Genomic DNA, 23,802 nt, shown 5'->3' on the forward strand with positions numbered 1-23,802 from the left:
TCATTGCACAGAAGTTCTTGTAAGGACACTGATCTTACAATGTTTTGATTGTTTCTGGCAGTGTCCACCAAGTGTCGGGTGCTGTAGATTCAGATGGTGTAACATGTGCACTGATCCTTCAACGACATGTCACTCAGCAGGACTGGGAAACGAAGGCTGCTTTGCTCTTGGAAATCTACTCCAGAGCATCAGGATCCTGGAATAGAACTGAATTTGAAACATGCAGGTCAGTCATGTCCCATTATACCTGCAAACCTATGTGCCAATATAAGCCAGAGTTTGGACCTATCATCCAATCTGGTCACGTCCTACGTAAATTTATCTCAAGGCCAAAAAAAAAAAAGTGAAATTCTTTCTAGGTCAAATGGGTGATCTGACATGTTGAGAAGTTGTATTTTTAATGAAGTATCTGGAGCTGTGAACTCTTCCATATTGGGTCCTGAGATTAATGAGTCACTTTAGCAGAGCAAACTAAAAAGTTGCATGCAGCCCCCCGAGGAAGGTGAAACACTTCTACATGCTCTTATGAACTTCTGCATCTCTGGGTGAAGTCTGTATCAGGAAATGAGGGGGTCTGCCACTGCATGGAGAGTTCAATGCACTGGGGAATGAAGCGGAGGTTCTTTTTGCCACGCAGTTTTCAACAAGCTGTTCAGCAGGGCTCACCAGCAAAAAGCATACCGCAAGAAGAGTGATTTCTGGTACTGTTGTCATCTGCTCTGGTTTTGGATGTGCAGAAACCTAGGCCTGTGGAAAAACAATGACCAGAGCTTTAAGTCTTGCTAGGGAGAACAGGCCTCTATCTCCATCTTACAAAAGCAGCAGTTTTCCACTGGTGATAATCTCACCAGAGCTAGTCACCCCATCAGAAATGCTAACCTGTGTTAGAATTTCTGACTCAGAAACACTTGCCAGGCTATCTCAGGATATGAGAAGGTTGAGATGCTTGAAGGGACCCCCCATTTTGTTAAAGGTTGGCTTCAGCTGTGGACTTTCTCTGGCTGAGTTCATTCAATACATCAGGGTGCAGGGACGTAATCTACAAAGGACACAGACCTATACCTGAAGCAAAAATCTGAAGGTAAAAGAGACTCACTTGCCACAGAAGTCCTTGTGAATGGCATGAAGGACGAGTAGGAAGTTGGGGTGTGCCTGTAGCCAGTTCTCCACCATATTTGGGTGTCTGGGATCAACTTCCAGAAACACACTCCTGAAAGGACACATTTGGGAGCAGAAAGCGGGGAGATGCACACATTAAGGTTGCTAAACTGATAAAAATTAAGGTCTTTCTTTCTGAATGACTCCTGTCAGTGCAGGAAATGAGAAGGTCAGCAAACACACTGCGGTCCAATAACCCTAAACGAGATCATCGCTGTCCATTTAAGATGCAGATCTCAGCTGCTCCTTCAGGGGGAGAAAGTGTTGACCTTGGGGGGAATTCTCATGATACTCCTCTGTGTGAGCAGTTAAACCCTTGTATCGAGATGTAAGGATCCCTGTTGAACCCCATGCAGAGATACTGCCAGCTCTGTCTTTCTGAAGCCCACAAAGATTTAAGGCCAGAATGAGGTTTTATAATGCAAATGTATGAACACAGAGCACTGGACTGGCAGCATGAAGTTCCTCTTTGCATAAGCAGGGTGACATTAAGTCCCAGTAGCGAGAGTCAAAGTACAAGTTAGTACACACATTTTCCCACAGTAAATGTCTCCATAAATCAGTTATGAAAACACCACCAGCATTCAGACCTACACAGAGGACTGTACAAAGGGGAGTGCAGCAGGGATAAGGGAACTAATTGGACAACCTCAGCTAGCGCACCAGGACTAGGCCTGGGCACTGCAGGGCTATTTCCATCTCTGCTGCAGCGGGGCATCGGCCCATTTCTGAGTCTCCACTCCCGTGACAAGGCAGAACGACCCTAGCTTACAGGCACGTGGAGACAATGGAACTGGTTACAGCCTGTGACAGCGCAGCAAGATACAAGTTTAACAGGCAAAGAACAGAGGCCAAACCCCAATCACAGGCTCTCCTGAGAATTCCCAAAACGTCCCACACTGAATACTCCCTATAAATTCACCAAACTAACTACATGTTGGGTGTGGATCTCATTCCTGACCTTAAAAAAGTTCCACTCCTCAACAGGGGCTCCACCTTATAAAACAAGCAAAAAGGGAAGCAAAAAATATAATCCTAACAAACAACCCCACGGGACCAATCTCTGTTGCTGGGAAGTTCTGAGGAGCATCTTCTACTCTTGTGGTCGTGCAAAGCATGAGGAATGAATTCTTCTGCATGCAGTATGCCTCAATATTCCTGTTCCTCTTCTGAAAACAGCAGATTTTCAATGACCTCTCTTATGCTGGTAAAATGTCAGGAATTTTCAACAGGATATGTGAATGCCCTGGCACAACAGACTTTTGGGTATCAGCATGTTGAGATTTAAGCACAAAATGGATCCCACATGACAGAGAATAGGAACAATCAGTCTTGAGTATTAACGATGGAGAAATTTAACATTTAAGAAACTACCCCTGGCTGATCTTCTTTCTCCTGGGATGAGCATTGTATCCTGGCACAATAAACAAGTTTCCCCTAATTAAAGGGGGGGAGGGAAGTAGAGCTCTACATCCATTCTCACGGAGTTCTATATTGCTTCTCCTTCAATCAGTTATTCTGCCTAGAAAGCTTCCTTTTTTTGTACTCTCTGTCTCTCTCTGCTGTTCTCTTCCATGTTCTTTTTGTTGTTCTCTGACCTTTAAAGATTCTCACTTCACTAATGACTATGAAACACCACCACTGGTCAAGGAAGGTTTGTATCCCTTTATTAACTGATTTCAAGCTAATTTTGCTTATACACATGCCATTTTTTAAACTGCCATTGTTAGATGGGGTGGGGGCATTTTTGCAACTATTTTCCCTCTGTACCTTCCTGTATGAAAAGAAAACCTAAGTTATAGAAGTGAATGGACAAAAGACATGAAATTCAAACAGAGAACAGTGCTTACCCAGAATCCTTCAGAAGAGAAGGAGCCAGAGCCAGAATTGTTTTGATGACTCTCATCCCGTCATCTCCCCCATCTAATGCATCAAGGTCCTCATAGCTGGAGTGTGGGAATAAGATGGCATTAGCAGCAATTCACGTGGCATGAGCCATGCCCTTGAGGATGCATGCCCACACTCCATGGAGAAAGGTGCACCTAACACACCTGACCTCCAGCACTCCTAGAGCAGGTGACAGCACTCATGGCTTTTATGTAAAATACAGGGAGTAAGAAAGCAGCTACCACTCGGCTGAGAAACTCCGTGTTGAGCACAAGCAGAAAACATCCCCTGAACTCTTCCTGAAAATCATGAGCGAGCTGCAGCAGGGTCGCACAGTTCCAACACGTGGACCTGTTCTCCCTGTGCTAGCTGGACAGGGAGAGAGCGGGTTGTACAGCAAGGGATCGCTTGCTTTATTTCAACTGTGCCAATAGCCAGGTTGCACTGCCTTCTAACCTAGCAGAGCAAATCAGGATGTAGAAAGCTCAACTTTCAGAATCTGCTCTGGTGCATATCTTGCACAGGGGCGGGTGCAGGACTTTGTCCTGACACACATGACAATCAATTCTGAGGAAGAACCACAACACACGAAGTAGCTCCACATCCCAAAAGAGGTTATTGATGTTTGTGTGGATTTGTTTGCTTAAGACAAGTATTGGGATGAGAACGGGTCAACAGCATTTCCACCCAAGGTTCTTTTCCATCACAAAATGCTGCTCAGATTACTTACACTTCCTTTCATAAACTCAGACAAATTTGGGGGGGGAAGAGGTCTAACACAGAAAATGTTCTGAAACAGTTTTGAATTGGAAACTTGTTAATTTCAAAGAGTGTGCTTTTTCCATTTTTATAAATATTTAAAATACTTTGATATTGTTTCAGACCTGTAAGCAGTTATTAAGTAACACTGTATTATTATATACCATATGAATAGACCTATACTACATACAGGTATACTACATGTGCACGTTTTGCATGCAATTGGGTATAATATAAGGAAGCAGGCAGAAAACCTTACTTCAAGGAGAAGAAAAATCTATTTGTCTGATTACCATAGGATTTCTGCATCCAAGGAAGCCATGTCTTCATGGAAGACATATGGAGGGTTACTGACTATGAAGTCTACGGGGCCCCAGAGTAGCAGCTGCTTGGCAGAACCTAGAAAAGAAAAAGAACCACAACCAGCTCTCAACCACAGCAATCTTCCCTATAAGCTCAGTGTCAAAATCCTATCCAGGAAACTGTCTTTACAGACACATGCCCATGTGTGTTTGACTCTACTTTTCTCCGATAAAAATTTATCCCATTTCTTTTTGGGATAGCCTGGCCTGCTCACTCTCCTGCCTTGAATGCAAGAGTGATACAAAGCTAAGCACAGGCCAAGCATCATTTTTTCATATCAACAGCCCTGCTTAGCAGAACATGTTACAAAGCACAGGACCTTGATGCTCTGGAGCTCTGTGCCCATCTGGATCTAAAATGACAACTGGAACTTGAGAGAGCCCACAAAGACCTAAGTGGGAGCTTAGACTGGCTGTCAGGATGCATACCCTTCCTCTTATCAGAGCTGCAGAAGGACCTCTAACGAGCAAAAGAGCCAGGCCCTCTCAGCACTATCAACCATCTAACAGTTTGCTCTTCTGCAGACAAGATTCAGCTCGCTACGCTCATGCTACTGTCTGGACTGACCCATACCAGCCCTGAATCAGACATCACATAACCACGTGAGCGTGGCACTGTCCTCAGGCCAGCCTCTTAGCACAGGGCTTACCCATGCAGGTGCAATGCCAACACAGCTACATGGCTTTTGGACTGGAGCTGGCTGGCTTGCTGCTGGTTTGAGTATGGGCAGCACAAACTCAGATTTGCACATAGAAGACTGTGCAGACACACCCCTAAGAGGTAGTACAGCGTCAAGAACAAGCGTCAGAAAGGCGCACTAATGAATCTATAATGCTCGAGCTCCTGGCTCCACAGCTCCTGGCTAAGAAACAGCTAAGCACCTATCTACCTACTGGATAAGCCTCACCAAATGGCAGTTTTAACTGGTTTCAGCTGGGTCCAGGGAAGACAACAGGTATTGTTCCCTGGTTCAGCTCACCTAATTTGAGGTGCATAAGGCTGGGCATTTCATCTAAGCTAAATATCTGGGCTCCCTCTAACATCAATGGAGGGACAGGTACATGCATGTTTGTCTAAAGCATCCATGTCAGCATGGAATGAATTACACTCTGTATATATTTGCCTCTCCCCAGTAACACTAGAGAGCACCTGGACTACCAGCTCAGATACAACCTTTAGACACCTAAAACCAGGAACAATTCACTTTCTGATGTAGTCAGGGACTTCTCTCAGCTGATCATCTGGCCTGGAAATCTCTGAAGGGAAAAGCTTCACTGGCTCACTTCTTACTGACCTTTTTCTCTATTAACTTCAACACGCCCCTCATGCCTGCATCCCAAAGGGGCCCCTTGGCTGTCTCTTATGCCTGCCTCCCCCCATCAAAATAAAAAGGGAGAAAAACAAAGGGGATTATAACAGTGAAAGGAGTTACTGTATGAAACATCATGGTGGAGGATGTGGATCCTGTCCTGGAGTTGCAGCCTGTAAAATTCCAGATGCAAGAACAGAAAGAAGAAAGATTAGGAGGCATGTTTGTGTGGATTCATGGTCAGCACATTCTATAAATAGATCATTAAATATCACATCTTTTATCTGATACACATATATCCTACCCCACTGACTGCAACTGGACTCCTCTCAAGCTGCAAGGGAAGTTCAGGATTCGCTCTTTGCCTGAGGAACAAAAATCAAAGCAAAGAGCACACAGTGTACCCATGGTGATTCCAGGTTGTGGCTCCTGTGCACCTAAAACCTGTATGTATCACCCCTTGCCATACATACAGCAGTATTACCCCACCCTGCTGCTTATAACTACATCTCCAAGGCCTCCCCCCAGTAAGCACAGCATTCCTGAAAAAAATCCAAACAACCCCAAGAAAACCAAAAAACCCCACAACAAAATCACCTGCTTCAAGTACGTAAACCTGCTATTGTAAGTGGAGACAACATGCTCACATGTCTGCCCCATTCTTTCTCCAGCCTCCTTGATAATCTAGATCTTAACAGTGGTCTGGCATCTGAGTGTATTTTCTAGGCATCTTTGGATCCTACCTCACATGCCAATGTTAAGGTGATGAGATGTTACTGCACACTACTACTGGGAGGCCAGCACATGCAGTGCAGCAAAACTGCTGTGCCAGACACAGAGCTAGGAAAAGGGACTCCTTTAGAACAGCTCATGCACAGACTGTACAGTATAGTGTATTTAAAATACACGCTAGGATCTCTCAGATACTAATTTCTAACTCATGATCTTTCTTGCCCCTGACATCTCTGTGCACATTAATAGGGAAATGCATGTTATGGTCAGTGCCTTTATCTGCAGCCAGACTTCCCCAGGGTGCTCACAGGAGCATAACCCTTGAAGGCACTAGAAGACACAGACATCTCTCCTTTATCTGTGACGAGTGAGCAAGTAAGCATGCTGGCTTGTTATTTTTAAGAAAGAGGTCTATAAACACATTGGTATTTCTTAGGGACAATTGGCCAAGAGTCTGATCTGACTCACTGCACTAATCCAAGGTAGAACAGCCTTGAGACTGCCACTGCATGGTGCTCCAGTCCGTCACAACCTGGCATGATCCACCCCTTGCTCCCAGCTTGCTACAGAACATGCTCCCTGCCAGGGGAAAACAGTTGAGACAGCGATCCCCTTAAACCTTAGGAATCCCGAGCAAAGTTCCCTTGATGCTCCTGGGACAGGAAAGAGAGGCCAGTCTGAAAGTAGCCCTGGTGCTTGATGGCAGCCTGATACTGCAGGAGAGGTCACAGAAATAGTGAGTGTGAGAGAGCAAGAAAGGAACAGAACCTCCAATTCCTCAGCTACGTGGTCCACCCATCAAAATACCTCTCTTTTCTCACCAGTTTTGCCTCTGGCTTTTGTGAAGACATTTGAGCAATGTCAGAGGAAGTATTTTGCAAAGTCAGAAAGACAAGGTTGGTCAAGATCTGCTGTTGGAGAAAGACTCCAAGCCTCCCACAGGAGATGCCATTCTTGGACCAGCAACAACACACTGTGGCAGAGAGTCTGCACTGTCCCCTAATTCCTGTCCTCAGTGCAGTCAATGTCTAGAGAGAACAAAACTGCCCAGCTCTTCCCAGCATGTTCTCTCCTCCCACCACAGTGGCAGAGTTTTCCTCTCAGCTTTTCAGTGTAACACCTCAGGGCTACCCAACGGGGTTCACAGAGCATGCTGTGACAAAGACCTTACACCCAAGTCCTACTGGCCTTTGCTGAGGGCCTATGGTACTGCCCTGCCAGCATACACAGGCACCAAGAAAGGGAGGGATTCCTGCATCTGTCTGCAGTGTGCCCAGATGGGCCATCTGGCACTGGGATTGATTTAGTGGGAGCGAGACTCACCTATGCATCTAGAGAACACAGCTGTGATAAAGGAGCTTTGAAAAGAAGGCAGGAACCAAGCTGGTTTCAGTCAAGCAGTAACACAGCTTATCCTACTGGCTTCTCTCCCAGGAGCTACAGGGCACCACGCCACGGACAAGATCACAAGGATGCAGTGAAAATATCCATGGAGAAATATGAGGTTCTCTGGCACGGCATTTACACTCCCTCATCCACTTTTCAGCCAACAAACAATGTTAATAAGCAAGACAATTTTCCCCAGATGCCAGAGCAATTATCTACCAAGCAGACAAAGATCTGGCCAGCTTTCATTTTATCTATGAAAAATTGCAACAGAATTTGGTTTGACGCTGGCACATCAGAAGGAAATCTCTGCTCCCCATTCCCTATAACTGGACTAGGAGACAAAGGGCAATAGGGAGGTAACGAGTTTGGGAAGGGCTTGCTCCTATGCATCACTTCAGACTCACATAAGAGCTGGGACTGGGTTGCAAGAAGTGAGAAGATGCAGCTCAACGCAGCCAAAAACAGAAGTAGCCTGTCTCTGTAGCCCCAATGCTGGCAGCAGCTTGGGAAAAAAGGGTATGTGGGCCCTGTGGACAGAAATGTCAGTTAAGGAGCACCACTTAAGACTCACAACTGTACTAGACTCCATCAGCAACAGGAATCCTTTCCAAGACTGCTCTAATTAATGCCTAGGGCCCAGTGGTTTCTGAGGATATGAATACATACTAGAGCTCTCTACTTTTTACAATGTCTACGGAGACTGGGATCCTGGACTCAAAAGCATAGTGAGATTCTAGCTCTGGTGCTTGCTCTGTTAGTGACAGTCCAGAACAACCTGGATTAAGAAGAACCAGATGAGGAAGCACTGCCACTAAGGACAAGGTCAACCTGATCCAGAGCTGTTCTAACTTCAGACGCAATATGCTTGATTCTTTGCAGGGGGGTTGGACTAGATAACCTTTAAAGGTCCCTTCCAACCCAAACTATTATATGATTCTATGATTCAGCAGCTCTGAACATCCAGCCACAGAGCAGGTGTTGTGCAAACAGCACAGGACCCAGCAGCACCATTCTCACCAAACCCAAGAGTGCAAGGAGGATGCTGAGGGATACCACAGTAGCACATCAGAGTGAAGGTGCTATTTGTGTGTGCAAGCTTATATCTAGAGGAGCAATGACAGAAACAAGCACAGCAATAATGATATAGGGAGCCAGAGAGAGAAGGGTTCAGGCTATACTTGTCCTTAACCTCCTAAGTGACATATACATTCTTACTACCTGCTGCCTTGAGTTTTCCAAGTTCACAGAAAGGGATTAGTTACCATGAAACACTTCGAAAACCCTTGAAAGACAGACAGCATTTAAGTACTATTGTTTTATTTAGGCTGCTGTCTTCGCGAAGTGCATTCACAAGTCAAAGAAAAAAAAGCTCTGGTAAATATAAGCTTTTTTTTCTGAATTCTTACGTGCTTTAGGAGCTCAACCTAGAGAAAGAAGAGAAACATTCCCTGGTTTCCAGTGGCGATAAACATGAACAACATGCCCAAATATTAAGGACTTTCGGTCTTTCTCAAACAACAATTTACAAAAAATGGGTAATATGTGGGTTTGTACCTATATGCATTCTCCCTGGTGAGATCCACAGCAGCCTTCTCTTTATCCACAGCTATCACCCGACTCTGCGACAGAAAAAAACAAGTATTACAACATCAAGGTTCCTGAGCAGACATTCTCTGCCAAAAGGGACATGCAAGATAAGAACTAACAATTCACTATTCACTCTTGTCTCCTAAAAAGAATAGTTCATGAAGAATGCATCTCAGGGCACTGATGGGATCACAAGTCACTTCTAGTAAAGCCGCTAACATGACAGAAGGCACTCTGCAACACTGCCAGCAGCCTACCAAAATAGACAGGCTTCTGACTGAAGCAACTCAGCTGGCAACAATGGGGTCACACTGACTCACATCACTTGATACGTTCATAGCTCCTAGTAGTGTGAGACTCAACACTCTGGCTAGTTTGCGGTAGACACAGGTTAAAGGAAGATCGTGTTCGAGGCTTCTCCTCTCTAATGTGGACAGAAACTCTCCCAGCATTAACACAACCACTTGGAAAGAGGGTCTGGCATTTTCCACCTGTTATGCAGACACCTTTTGCCTAGTTACTACTACAGTCCTCACACCACATTTACTACGTATATTGACTGCACATACTTGACTGTGTGTCAAGTATTTGAGAGTCCTCCAGCATAACATTAAGAGATAGGACTACACAGTTAAGAGATTTGTTTGACCTTCCATTCCACCTTGGGAAAAGTGCAGACAAAGGACTGACTTGTTTTTGCTTTGCTTAATGTTTTTTAAACACAGATGTTGGTAAGTACTTACATAGAGAAAGTATGCTCAAAGAAACTACTTTGCATCTGGAGATGATGGTGTGATCAGCCATCATCCCTAGGGGAATTAATTTCACAGCCTGAGGCTAGCAGCCACACACCTGAAGCTGACCCTTAAGGTGAAGGACACAGCTAAATCCATAAGTGAAAAGTTGCTGTTGTTTTCTCAATACCCTAGTGCCAAATTCTGCCTCAAACACTGAAGAGATCACACAGTGTGTAAAGTCCACTTAGTTGTCAGTGTGACTACCACTAACTCTAATCAGTCGAGGCTCCTTATTTCTCTGGGCACAGCAGTTTGTGTTAGTCAGCTGGGAAAGGACTGCTATCGGTTACAGGGACAGACTAACACAGCTCTTTAACTTAACAGGCAAGGAAAAGAGCATGAAGTACAGCTCAGGAAATCAGAGTAATTATACTTCGAAGTCATGAAGCTCAAGTATTAACCATATCAGGTCACTGGGAGGAGGAACACAGGCATCAACCTCCAATTCTTACACACCAAGTCTTATACTTCTACAAGAGGAGGGGCTGGCCACAGCAATTCTTGTTCACGAGAAGGAACTGGCCGGTCTGCAGTTCTGAGGAAAGGGGAATATTTTTCCCTTAACCACACGCGATGATATCTTGGATTCATTTCTCTTTCTGCTTACCAACAGTATCTCAGTAAGCATGTTACATGCCACAACAATCAAGGGCAAGAAGGGCTTTGGTTGTGCAGATCTCAGTCCCCCTCCTGCTCTTTTCACTCTGTTCAAAAGGTGTTGGTTGTTATTAGGAAACAAAAGACTCCAAAAAAGTGGTTTGGCAGTTGTGGCAGTGTGACATATGCTTGTCATACTGATCCCAAGTACTGACACTTCTGTGATAATCCCTTCCCTGTATTCATTTAGTCTTCATTCTCCTACAGACAGATCTTTCAATTCACAGCCAGGTGATTTTTAGAGATGACTGCCTCAAATTTGACTAATAGAGTGTGTGCCCATGCCTCAGTCCCTCTTGTCCACAGCCCAGGATACTAGCTTAAACCAACACCCACCAGTGCTTCAGACTAAGGTGATTAATAGTGAGCTGTGACAGCCGAAGAATGAGCACTTTTGCTTCTTTCATTCTGACTACGTCTCCACTACTCCTGAGGACAGCAGGGGAGAGCAATTCCTAAATATCCCTCTTCTACCTTGCACGAACTTATAGAGCCTAACTGTCAAGAGACCTTAGCTGCTGAAGTCCCATCAAAGCAAAGAATTTTGTCTGTGAAGTCTCAATGAAGACCAGCAGAGTGGGGTTGTCCTGTAACACGGGCATATATTGTACCATGAGCACTGAAAAAAGCTCACCTGTGGCAGTTTGCGCAGCAGACTCAGAGCAATTGCTCCAGAGCCACAGCCAATCTCCAGGATCAAAGGATGAGGGACATGAACTGGGAAACAGAGGCCTGAATTCTTCTCACATTTCTGAGATTCTTCCTCCACAACTAAAGAGACGAGATCCTAACAAAAAAGAAAAAAAAAAAATTTCTAAGGGAGCTGTTTTGACTCCCACCTCTGTGGTCTGAGGACTGGAGTTTAAATTTCTTGACTCTGTAGCTCAATGAAACGTATTTTTTGTTGCTAATTTTTAAAACACAGATGGCAGCAATGGAACTGGCATGCCAGAATTCACTTGAGCTCCATCTCCCCCCCAGGGTGCTTTGATTAGTAACCAAATCCTCAGGATACAGTTTCCCACATATCCTCTGAAATCTTCTAGCACTGTTGGGAAAAACAATAACCAAGCAGCTGGAGCACATTATCTTCTGCAACACCATTTTATTTACTCCAAAATTCCAGCTTTCAGAATTTGTAAGCTTCAAAATTTAAGATTTCTACAGTGTCTCAGTATGGCAAGGAATCTGGAGGCAGAGATACAGCTCCTAACAGCATCTAAACCAATAATCCAACCTGCAGATGAAAAGCAAAGGCAATGAATTACTACATGATCCAAATGAGCAGCTCCCTGCATGGATTTCAGATTGTGGACTCCTACTACATTTTGGTGGTGTAAAGTCACATGGAAAAGATTTTCACCCATGCTCCTGGATCCCTATGCGTCTCTGCCATTGCCGCTTCCTCCCTCCCATCAATCTCCTCTTTTTAAAATCCCTTCGCAATTTCATATAAAATCCAACACAGCAGGAGAGGTCTCAAAGATATACAGTTCTAAGGTTTGGGAAAATGAGTGACTAGCTACAAGAGAAAGCACACATATGCCTCCCTCAGACTGCCCCACGAACTTCCCTTGCTATTCACTGGAGAAAACTGTAAGACAGAAACCTTGTAAACAGCTTGAGCGCATCAGCAGCTTCAGCAGGTGCTCACAACTCCCTGCAATCCTTGTGCTTTCATGGCACAACAGTACAGAAACAAGGCCTCACTGCCCAAGGCGCTCCTGCAGTGGCTAGGTTATTTCACTTGAGAGGTCTGCTCTTGGATCTCTCCCATAAATCCAGAAAGCTTAACAAAACTTACAAAGAATAATTGGCTTGATTTTGCCAACAGTTAAAAACTAAAGACATTACCAGGAAAATTACCAGCCTTCCATTTTTACAAGGAATCTTGCATGTTCTTGGCATAAGCAGGAATATTTAAAAGCAACATACCCTGGCAGGCAGGTCAGCTTCTCTTTAGTAAAGCAACAGCCTTTTTCAGGAGCCTAAACTGGGTACGCTTGTACATAAGGGCATAAGCCCTTCCTTGGATATATCACCCTGATGGGGGTGCAGTGTAATAGATGCCTTGTGCAAAGCTGTAGTTTTTATGAAGATATTTGTTGCTGTTGGTCATCCTTCATGCTAAGCCGATTTGTATCTGCAGTAAGTACAGAGCGAGGATGCAAAAAAGGTATAAAAATGAAGCATTAGTGTAGATGAGCTTCAACGAAACATCCCCAGCAGCAGAGCACCTGAGACACGGGCTATTTTGTCAGACAGTATTTTCTGAGGTTTCCCGCAAGATGTGAACTGCTCTTAAACATACTGAAGTACTATGCCCCTACATGCAAGCACACACCCAGGGCTTTGAGAGCAGAAGTGAAGCCTGCACTACTTCACAGTCCAGGATGGAGAAACGGGCATATTTCAACATTGCCCAGGCCTCGCAAAGCCAAGCAGTTTCGAACCACTCCATTTTAATAGAACCCTTTGCCTGTTGATTCCTTCTGCTGAAAGAGCCTGAAAGCGTAAGTAAAAAGGAAAGATTTGGTTTATTTCAATGTATAAACAGGCCATATTTCCTCCAGTAACATTACTTCGTCTTCAGATCAGCTTTTCCGAGCCTTTGTCATTTTAAACTCAGCTGTGTTAGGCTTTGCTGCTTTTCCAGTAGCCTGGCTCTGCCAACAATAGCCTTCTGGGAGCCACTGGCTCCTCAACTTTCTGTAGGCTCCTTTTCACAGCCACAGCTTTTGGGGCCCTCAGGGGCTTTTTAGCAGCAAGCACATTCAACTGTTTTCATTGTTTTCTCTCAAATCTCCTCCAGCTGTTGAGCTGGAAAGAGCCAGAGATGCCCGTGCCTTTTGCTCACCAGATACTCCATGACAAAGCCTTCGTGCTTCTCCAGACTGTGCCCTCTGCCTTCCACAGATTTCGGTGCTCCTCAGCAATGAGCTCTGTTGTGCTTATACCCAAAAGCCCAAGAGGGAATGAGAAGCAGCCCACAGGCTGGAGGGCACTGTTCTGAGAGGCCTCTCAGAGGTGTGTCTTCACTGCAAAGTTAAGTTTGGTGACTGAGACCTAAACTAGCCTCAGCCAGGTCTGAGGAGCCACGCTGCAATGCCCTACCCTGGTTACCACGTCATTATTGGCACTCACATTGGAGTTTTGCTAACAGCCTCCAAAATCATATTCCTTGTTGCTGCTCTGGGATTCCTTTCCTAAACAATTACAGAGGAAAACGTTCTTATAGGCTCCCAACAGGACTGTGGGAAACCATTAGAGGACTACCAGCGCTGGGATAACAACAGGGAGAAATAAACACCTTATCTACCCACTTCTGTGCGAAAATGGCTTTTGCCCTTCAGCTAACAACTCCAGATGAATCAGTTCAAAACCACTTCTGCAATGAAGACAGCCAGAGATTGTAACCGCAGCTGGTTTGGGGAAGCAGGTGCTGATGATTCCAAGACCACAGAAGAAAAGTCACCCAAAAAATTCTGCTCGGCCATTCAATCACTCTTTTAAATACCAGCCATTTCTGGTCACTTACAAATATTTCCAGGAAATCTCCACAGTGACTCAGAAGAACCATCTGTCTCCAGGGCTGATCACAGAGTAGCACAAGTTACTGACTACAAATGTCCAAATGTAACTTCCATACAGTAGAACGATTGTCAGCATTTATTAAAACCTTAAGATTTATCATTAGTAATTTCAAGCTGGGACTTTTTAATGGAACTTCTACTTTACACGTTCCACAGTGAAAGTATTTTTAGACTGCTTGCCAAAGCTCCTATTTAAATATGACTGATTTCAGTTTTTACCACATGTATATTAGAAGAGGGATGTTGGTATTACTTAGGCTTTGTATCCTACTTCCTGACTCTCTTGCCTTATTGTCTTGGTTATTTCATATACTTCTTACTGAGGCAAATGTTAGTTCTCTCATAATACACGTTTATCATGGTAGTTCAAAATTAAAAGGTATTTAAAATAACGTGACAACCTAAAGAAAGTACATCCTTTTCCATACATTAGTATCTCACTACAATCAAAAAGTTCAATAACTATGAAAATAAATTATATTATGAAATAAATGCTATTGGCAAGCAAAACAGAAGATGTATTCTAACTGGCAAATTAGGAAAAAAATTACTAGTACAGATTATTCCATGTTGAATTAAATTTGCAATTATGTATGTATTAAAAGCAAGAAGTAAAGACAAAAGAGAATGTACTGGAATAAGACATTTTGTAATCCTGCAGTAACTGGCTGTGATACCATGGTCCTTTTCTTCACTTACAGCTTTCACGTGAAAACCACATTTTCCCAATATCTGCAAAAGAATCAGGAGAACCCAGCAACCACGATACAGAGTATGTCCAGTTAGCCCACTGCCACTAGGTTTCCTCTTCAGAAATCATGAATGATTAAGTTACCCAAATTTGTTTTGAAAGAGTATTCTTCAGATTCTTCTCAGCATTTTTCATCTTTTAACAAGCAATCCAGCCAAAATCTGTGCTTCTTCAAGCACACCATCATCTCCAAGATGTCACCACTGGAAATTGATAAATTACAGCACTTTGCAGAATATAGCAGAACCACTTTCAAACCTCATCGTGGGAGATGAAATGTTTCTGGCCATGCATTACAGTGTTCACGCAAAGACTACAAAATACCCTGCAAGACAGACATTCCCTACCTCAGTACAAGAATCTGACTAGAGCCACAGCTGGGGAAGAGCAACAAAGAGGCAGAAGGTGCTAAAAAGAGATGCCAGTCCCAGACACAGAGAAACCAGGACAACAGCAGAAGGCCAAAGGCTGTGGTCTTTGCTGTGTAGGATACCCCACATCTCAGACTGAACAGATTCAGAACACAGACACCTGCTAATATAATGCCAGGATCGCTAAAAGCCAACTTAAGCGTCAGTTTGATCACCAGGTCCAAAGGTTGAGAGATGAAATGACAAAAATTCCACTGGAAAATAAGAAAAGACACTTTGTCAGACTAGGTAACTAACCTTTGGAATATGTTAGGTAAATTCTCCACAATCTGGCACTCTAAACTCAAATGGTAGGCCGTTCAAAAGGGCTTACTTTCACTCACACCATTTACAGGATTCAATACATCAGAGAGAGAAACGTCCTTCACTACAGAAAAGTGCTATTTCAGATAAAACAAAGACTTGACTATCAGTGTGTCTTTATAGTTTCTAAAACCAGGAAAATGAGTTAGCTTGCTCAGGTGCCTTGTCCCTCCAACACGCTGAGCACTTCAGTACCTTTAACACATTTACCCTCGCAACTCCCATTTTCCAGATGAGCAACTGTAAGATAGCAACTACCCCAAACTCATGAAGGAGGGCTACGGCAGAGCAGAGCATTGAACCCAATGCTCCAGAAACCTCATCTGCACCTTTCCAGTGACGCCACTTTAGATCATGGAAACGGGTCCCCCAAACTCCAGTTAGGAACAGGCAGGTCTACAGTTGTGTGAGGGCAACTCACCTCCTGCAGAAAAGCAGACGTCACAAAGATCAGAACTAGATTCCCACATCATCTAAACAAACAGTGCCTGGCTGCTCTTGAATTGCCTTTTTGTATTTACTGTTGTAGATAAAAAAAACTGTAAATATAAAAAAAAATCCGAAGTGCTGTATTAAGGAGCCTGTAAAATAGTAAATTAAAAAACTATCTTAGAAATATGACCTGATTCCATATTTGCCCACAGCACGCTAACCACTGGATAGGATGAATGTTCAACTGTGGAGTTATTAAAATTCAAACTATTGCTTACAGTATGCGTCATTATTGTCAGTAACAACACAGCCTACACTAAAAATCCTGCTAACCAGTGCTACAGGTACTGGCAGGACTACTTTTATCCTGGAGCCTGGTGTACATATACGTGGGTATAAGTGTGATATTTGTGTCAGAGTGGGGAAATGGAACGTTTTGAAGATCTTTTCTCCCCTAGTCTGTGCAAGCAGCTCCTTCCACCAGCAAAAGCCAGTTTTGGAAGGTGTGGAGGGACTGAATGGCAAACAGATAAAACCAGAGAGAAACTAAAATCCTCTCTTTGCTTTTGCTAGCAATGGCCTCAAGGTGGAAGGGAAGGAGGGTCCTGGACATGGCTTGGGCAACCCCCATGACTCGGAGCTGTTGACATCTGCGTGCAGGGCCATATTGCCCATTACATTCAATAAATGAGTGTACAGAGATGTTCAGGCAGCTGAGAAGAAGAGCTAGAAGTCACATGGAAAGGTGAGATCAGTAGCCACTGCTGTCCCTCGGAGCAAATCTTATGTATGGCTAAAACTGCCCCACAGCTGTCTTCTCCCCCGCAGCTTGCAGGATCGCCAGGTACCTTTCCAGGGCCCACCAGCAATGCCAGTGTGCTCCAGGGCCTTTTTGTTACAGGCAGACAGCATGACAGTCAGGGCAACAGGCTAGCCTTAGGAACAGGGCCAGCTCACAGCTCTGTAGAGATACTAGTGTGACTACATCCCAATCTCTCTGCATGTTGCAAACTCCCCTTGCACAGCAATAATCAGTGAATTTCCCCTTCTCCCCCATTTTACAGGTTTTTGTGCAAATAAATATTCAAGAGGATGTCAAGAGTACCAGCCACTTCTGAAACCTGTGCATTCATGAGGGTGTTAGGTGCAAAGCAAAGTGTCTGGAAGGGTTTTTACATTGCAGTGGGCTGGAGGTGATGCAGGCATCAAGTGATGGGTTTTCAGGGACCTAGAGTCTGTTGCTTAGCACAAAACGGAGTGGGGAGGAGGTATCCAGACCCTCTATGTCTTTGCCAGAAGTGAATTTAAAAATCTACAGGGAAAAATGCAGGACATCCTTGGGAGGGAGAACGATATCTGGTCCTGACTAGCAAAGGAAGAGCTTGCAAGGACTAGAAGAGACCTATCACCTGCGGTTTCATATACAAGGGACACAAATATTTGCTTCCCATGCTACTTAATTTCCAGCACTCAGAGGTTCTCAAGCTTTTGTCTCTTAGCCAAGCCACTCACAGCCTGCTTTCACCTTGCGATTCCAGGAAGTCTTGCTTCACTGCCAGATTCGCCCTAAGTTCACGCTATCATTTATTTGGTTTTTTTTCCACCCATCTTCTCTGTTGAGCGAAACAAACGCAAAACTTTGCCAACACTTCCAGCTTCCCATGAGCCTCTGCCTCACCCTTCCGCCCACAACTCCTGTTCCCCAACACCCCCCCAGCACACACTCATGTTCTGACAGGTTCTTGGTATTACCTCCCCCTCCCTGCAGCCAGATCTCTAGTTCACTCTATTTCTTGGAACTGCAGCTGCACAAAGAAAGCGTGAGGACAGTGTCTGCCAGCACCCAAACCACAGGCTCCCCAGCTGCACAGCTCCAACCAGCAAGGTCAGGCAGCTTTCAGCACCAAGACAGTTGGGAGGAAACAGCAGAGATTCTCGCTCCTCAACGGTGGCTACAGAGCTGCGTGGAAGGCCAGAGTTGAGGCAATCATGTGCTACAGTCCAGCAACAGTGAACGACCCATCTGATGTTTCTGTGATTAAAAGTACAAGGCTAAGAAAGACAAGAGGAAGGGAGGAATGGGAAAGGCAAGGGTGGAGGTCACAAATTCACACTGTGTTCCCCAGAAGCACCCCTTTTTTGTGTCCTGCATGCTCCGAGGAAAGCAGGGAAGACAAGGTTCCAGGGGTACAAGCCAGGGTGGCAAGACGCTCTAACTTCCCAGGCGAACAGGACAAAGAAAGCAAAAGACACATGAAAACCTGGATAACCTTCTCTCCGCTCTCGCGTACTTCCTGGGAATGTTTTACTTATTTGTGTGCTTTCCAGAAACTTCTGTTCTCAGAATCCAGGACTTTCCATAGAGCCTGATCTGATATTAACCAAATCACCCCTCCCCTTCTGTTTGTCCACTTGGCTACCAATCAGCACATGTCAAAACACCAGGAAGCCAAGCTGGAAACCTAACTCCATAGCAATGGCCCTAGAAGATCACTGCCACGTACCCTCCTTCCAAAACCAAGCCACCAAGCCAGCCCAGTGCTTAGTGGGCTTAACTACACAGCAGTTTTGTCCTGGGCTCTTCTGCCTAGCACCACAGTACAAAAGAGAAAATGTTGCACAAAACCCATGAAACTCACCCTATATACATACAGAAAGCAAAACAGCAGAATAACTCCAGAAGGAGCCACTGAGCCTGAAAGAAAAGGTGGCTTTAGGCAGAAGCAATGACAGACAAAGAGGTAAAGGCATGCCTAATACTGAGGAAGGGATTTGGCTTCTCTGTCACACAACAGAAGCTCCTGATGTGTCAGCGCACATGCCAAGCGGTGTTTCATCTGTTGGAGTAGAGGCTGTGACAGCACCCAGAAATTACTTGACCAGAAGGCAGCAACCTTCGCAACCTGTATGTGCTAGTGCCCAAGAGAAATTACCACAGTCATCACATCTAAACTTAGCCATGCCCAAGCGGGGCAAGACAAGTGGATCAAAGTCACTGTAAAATGCTTGTACTTCGGGTCTCCAGCACAAACCTCTATCTAGGCACATCTTTCCAGAATCAAGGCATTTTCTTTCTCTGCAGATACTGGTAATGATCACTGCCAGATATAGCATCTAGACAGATGCGCTGGTCAAGCTCACTAATCCATAGCTCTGAAATTCCAGTTACTTGAATGTCTGAGAGAAGCTGGGCAGGGGGGAAATAGATTTTTCCCCTGTTCATGTGGGAATCCCCTCGAGTTCCACTCCTCCTGTTACAGCCATTCTATAGTTTGTTTTTCTCCAGTTATAGTCCTAAATCTTGCTCTAACTGCTGATGAGCTAAGCTGCTCAGCTGAAACTCACAGAAAGACTCTTTGAATCGGAAAAGGGAGATTAAAAAGCTGAAGACTTCATGGAGTTCTTTTAGAGTCAAAAAAATAAAAGATATTAACAACACAGAGATCTGTGAGAACATATTAGGAAAAACCTGGGGAACAGGTTTGTGCATGACTTAAAAGAACAGCTGTTGCTTTCCCTGCCTTCAGCACAGATTTTAGCTTTAAATTTACATTTTTGAGTCTGTCCTGGAAATCACCAACAGTGAAGTAATCCTTTGCACTAGCACAGCCTTTTTTTCTTGCATAGGAAGCCAGGAGAAACTACTGCCATAGTTCATCTTGGCCAGTTAGCCAGGAACAATCCTATTTCTTCCTCCATTTCCTTTTGAAAAAGAAGAAATCTGTCCTGGGAAAACATCCTGTCCTGATTTTAAAGCAGCCAGCAATAGACTCCTGCTAAGATGTTTCAGTAATTAATTACACTCTCTGTTAAAGATGTACACCTTTTCTTCTGGCCTGCATTTATAGTGCTTGTTATACGCTCGTCTATGAAACCAAAGAGACTTCTCTTATCAAATTTCTGCTCCCTGTGCCAGGTAATTAACCCCTAAGCTTGTCTTTGATGAGCTAAACAGTCTTTCACGACAAGGCAGATTTTTCCAGCTGTTAATCGACCTACTGGTTCTTCTCCAAACTGAGTTTTCCATTTCTTTCTCAACTGGACATAATATTTTTGCAATTATTCCACTACTGCAGCACACAGATTATTTAATCCTGCTGCTTGTACTTGGCAATCCCCTGTTAACACACACAACGATCACGTTAGCCTGCTGGGCAGCCCACTGAAAATAGGTGCTCGTGGTCAGCCAATATCCATAAGAGCCCCAAATCTTTCTCCAAGCTCTTCTGGCAGCAGAAGCCCCTCAGCCACAAGGCATAGGCTGCGTTATTTGTCTCTGCATGTACGATCCTATTAAACACTTGTGCCTAGCTCAAAGGGCAACTCCAAACAACAGGTTCCCTTCATAATTCCCATTTCCCTGCCTCTGTGCCACAGAGCACTATCAGAAAATATTATTCTCCCCCAACATACTGATAAAATATTGCCTATCATATGGGCAAAATCTGACTTATCTGAGGCCACAACAGCAACGCTCCAACTTTAGCACATTTGTTTACAGCTACATTTTGAGAGATAGCAGTTAATTTTTGATCTATTAAATAATGCCCTATTGCATTTATGTTCAATATACCTTATAGGAGTCTATATATATTTCAAGAAAGGCCCTTAAGCTATGTACAAGATAGGGCACCATCATCCTTTTCATTTCCCAAATTGGGAAGCCAGTGACATAGAAAGGAGAAACATCCGTCCTTTGAAGAGACAACTGGTCAGAAGCAAAACCATAAAAAAAAAAAAAAGCCGATCTCCTGACTCCTGATCCATGGCTGTACTCCACCAGACAGTGTGACCTTTTGAACCTTACGAAAAGTAACCATCCGTGGCAATGAAATTAGGGAAATGAAAGGCCATCTGCATCAAAAGCTTCCTTTTAGCACTGATTAAAACAGAAAATGTGTACACTGCTTTGACATAAAGCACTGGAGAAAGGCCCCACCTTGCAATCTGTATATTTGCATATACATGTCAGGAAGCAAAAATCCTCCCCTTCTCTGTGTGCTTGACCTTCTTGAAAGGTTAATGATTATGTTTAGCTAGAAGTAAAGTTAAACTTCATGAAAGGTTTCTCTGAGCAAATTTTTGCCTGAAGTGCTTTCACAGAACACCCCAGCACAATGACTGCCATTCAGCTGACAGATGCAAGTAAACAACAATGGTTTCTGTGTACTGAGCGTGTTATCATGGGAAAGAAAGAAACTATCTCGGGAACAAGTTAAAGGCTTAAAAATCATAGGTTGAAAAAGAATTGATCAGGCAGTGACAGGACTAAAAATTACAAATGCTGTAGAGAACCTGAATGGTTTATGTGTTAGGCACTAAGAAGTACGGGCTTTCCTATTAAATGAGCAGGCAACACCCGAAACAAAATAATTCTCACACTTACAACAAAAAATTAGAAAGATTCACTGTCAGATGATGTCATGGAGGCTAGACACAGACAGACTCAAAATAGGATTAAACAAATTAATGGAGGACAGATTCATTAGTGATTATGAAGCAGGATGGCCCCAAATCCAGCTTTGGCTAAGAACAGCCCTTAACTGCTGACTGTCAAAAGAAGGGGGGATCCTTCCATACCTATCTTTTCCCTTGTAATTTTGTCCCCACCATCTGCCAGGAGCCCTGATCAGACACAGTATATTGAACTAGACAGACCAATATAGTCTGACCCACTAAGTCTTTTTTCTTGCTCTCACAGGAGATTGGAGCCATGATCTTCTTTGCATGACTGCTAAGAAATTACAAGCTTGTGCTACGCTGAACATTTCTTTTCCCTAAGATGTCTCCCAGGCTAAACATGCATCCTCACCCTACAGTGTCACTCCCTTACAGGACAATGGACTGTTCTCATGACACAGCCACCACAATCAAGCCAAGACAGAAAAAAAGTTATGTAGGGTCTGAGCTCATGCTGAGATCGCAACAGGTCAAGGAGGTGTCACGAAGGGACTCCTGGGTGGCCTGAGGGTCAGAGGGGATGGTGGGACTGTGACAATCCTCCCAAGCAGTACTGGAGCTCTCTTCCCAGCAGCTTTCCTCAGGCAAAAACAAAAACTCAGTGTCCGAGAATCTGACTCTACCCACACAGTAGCTGCAAGGGATAAAAGGAGACCATTTGTGGTTCCACTGAACAAATAAGCCTGCATTTGCTTTAAAACACAGCATCTGAGAGAGGAGGGGATCAGAAACGCCAGAACTCCTACAATAATTAATAGGAAATGGAGCCATCAGGAACTCCACGAGCCTAAGCCTGGAGTGCCCTCTAGGGGTAATAGCCTGGTGAGCCGCACACCCCAAACCGCTGCCTTCGCACAAGTCCTGGACCAAACTAAACCTTTCCTTAATGAAGTCACGGTGAGGCTTTATTTAGCCTATAGTTGCCTCGACAAAGAAAGGAATTATATATCCACAGCTGGCTGAGTTCTCCTTCTCTTTGTCCTATTTTTCCTCTGACGCACAATGCTGCTGCAACAGTAACAGAGCCCAAGTTTTGAAGCCTTGCTTTGGGAAAAGGACTTTCTTCCCCATTAACACAGTGACCGAGCAATGTTGAGACCGGGATCCTTTGACATTACAATAAGAATCGCATAACAAAGACAATTCACAAGACTGAGCACACCCCTAAGCTTTGGCCCCAACACTTCCCCGGTGCAGAAACATGGCTCTGGTGGTCACATGAAGAAAGCGGGCAGGACGCTGGGTTCCACAAAGCCCTTGCAAACCCATTCAGTGCTTGTAGCAGTGAGTCCAAAGCTTTGCTCACAGAAGACCAGGTAACTGGAGGAAGGTGAGAACTGAGGACTGCTTAACAAAACTCTCCTCCAACGCAGTATGTCTGCGCTCACAGAAGTATCTACCACAGCCCTGCAAGCCAAGGAGTTATGACCGAACGCAATTAGCTTTGTTATCGCACTCTCAGAGCTTAAACAGGACCTGATAGTTTCCTAAATTTTGGCTGCCTGTCCCCTCCCCACCCAGATTCCCACGGAACAGAAGAACAAAGCCACATGTGCTGAAAAAACATTCCCGGAGGGAGCAAATGGGAGAGGGCTCAGCTACCAGAGAGAACTAAATAGACTATAAAGGGGCACATTTCACACAGGGCAAAATTAAGCAGACAACTGAGCTTCTCTCTTTGCATGTGTCTCTGTCCCCAGGACTGAAACAATGCTGGTGGTTTCTGTCATACTGTGTTTGCCTTCGTGCCATTAGCAACATGTCTGGGAGCAAGAGTCATAACTCTTCTGTTGTAACCATAGAATAAAATGTGCATCATAAAGATGGCTCCTCTTCTTTTCAGACTTTGAATCAACAAGCAGGAGCATTTACAGAAGCTATGTAAAAACAACTAGGAAGCAAATTTTGCAGCTGCTTGTGTATCTGCATTAACAAGTCAGCTTAGGAAGTCACATTTACTCAGCCAAGGACAAGACATGCCATGTGGCTTGTGTGTGCAGTCGCAGATAAGCAACTTGAACCTGGGATATCGATGTTGATAATGAACTGCTTCCTAAAGAACAAGGATTATTTACAGATATTATTTGGTGAAAAGTTTCAGCGCTATTGCAGACAAATCCTAAACAGGGAGAGAGCAACAGATGCAACTAACTTCAGTATTTTTGAAAGGAGGTATTTCCACTGCAGTTCTAAA

The 23,802-nt window shown here is 44.3% G+C and overlaps 1 protein-coding gene across 1 annotated transcript in view; it reads right to left on the minus strand.

Annotated features, from left to right (window-relative positions):
- Positions 1 to 390: 390 nt before the first annotated feature.
- Positions 391 to 23,802, minus strand: part of HEMK1 (HemK methyltransferase family member 1) — a 29,370-nt gene continuing 5,958 nt past the window's right edge. Inside the window, exons 4-10 of the mRNA XM_009819014.2 lie at positions 11,273 to 11,425; positions 9,152 to 9,216; positions 5,600 to 5,649; positions 4,098 to 4,203; positions 3,009 to 3,104; positions 1,097 to 1,210; positions 391 to 747 (exon numbers count right to left, since the gene is read on the minus strand). Coding sequence (XP_009817316.2) covers positions 711 to 747; positions 1,097 to 1,210; positions 3,009 to 3,104; positions 4,098 to 4,203; positions 5,600 to 5,649; positions 9,152 to 9,216; positions 11,273 to 11,425 — 621 coding nt within the window. The 3' untranslated portion in view covers positions 391 to 710. The remainder of the gene's footprint in view (positions 748 to 1,096; positions 1,211 to 3,008; positions 3,105 to 4,097; positions 4,204 to 5,599; positions 5,650 to 9,151; positions 9,217 to 11,272; positions 11,426 to 23,802) is intronic.

Source organism: Gavia stellata, chromosome 12, assembly GCF_030936135.1.
Source record: "Gavia stellata isolate bGavSte3 chromosome 12, bGavSte3.hap2, whole genome shotgun sequence".
In the NCBI taxonomy this organism is placed as follows: Eukaryota; Metazoa; Chordata; class Aves; order Gaviiformes; family Gaviidae; genus Gavia; species Gavia stellata.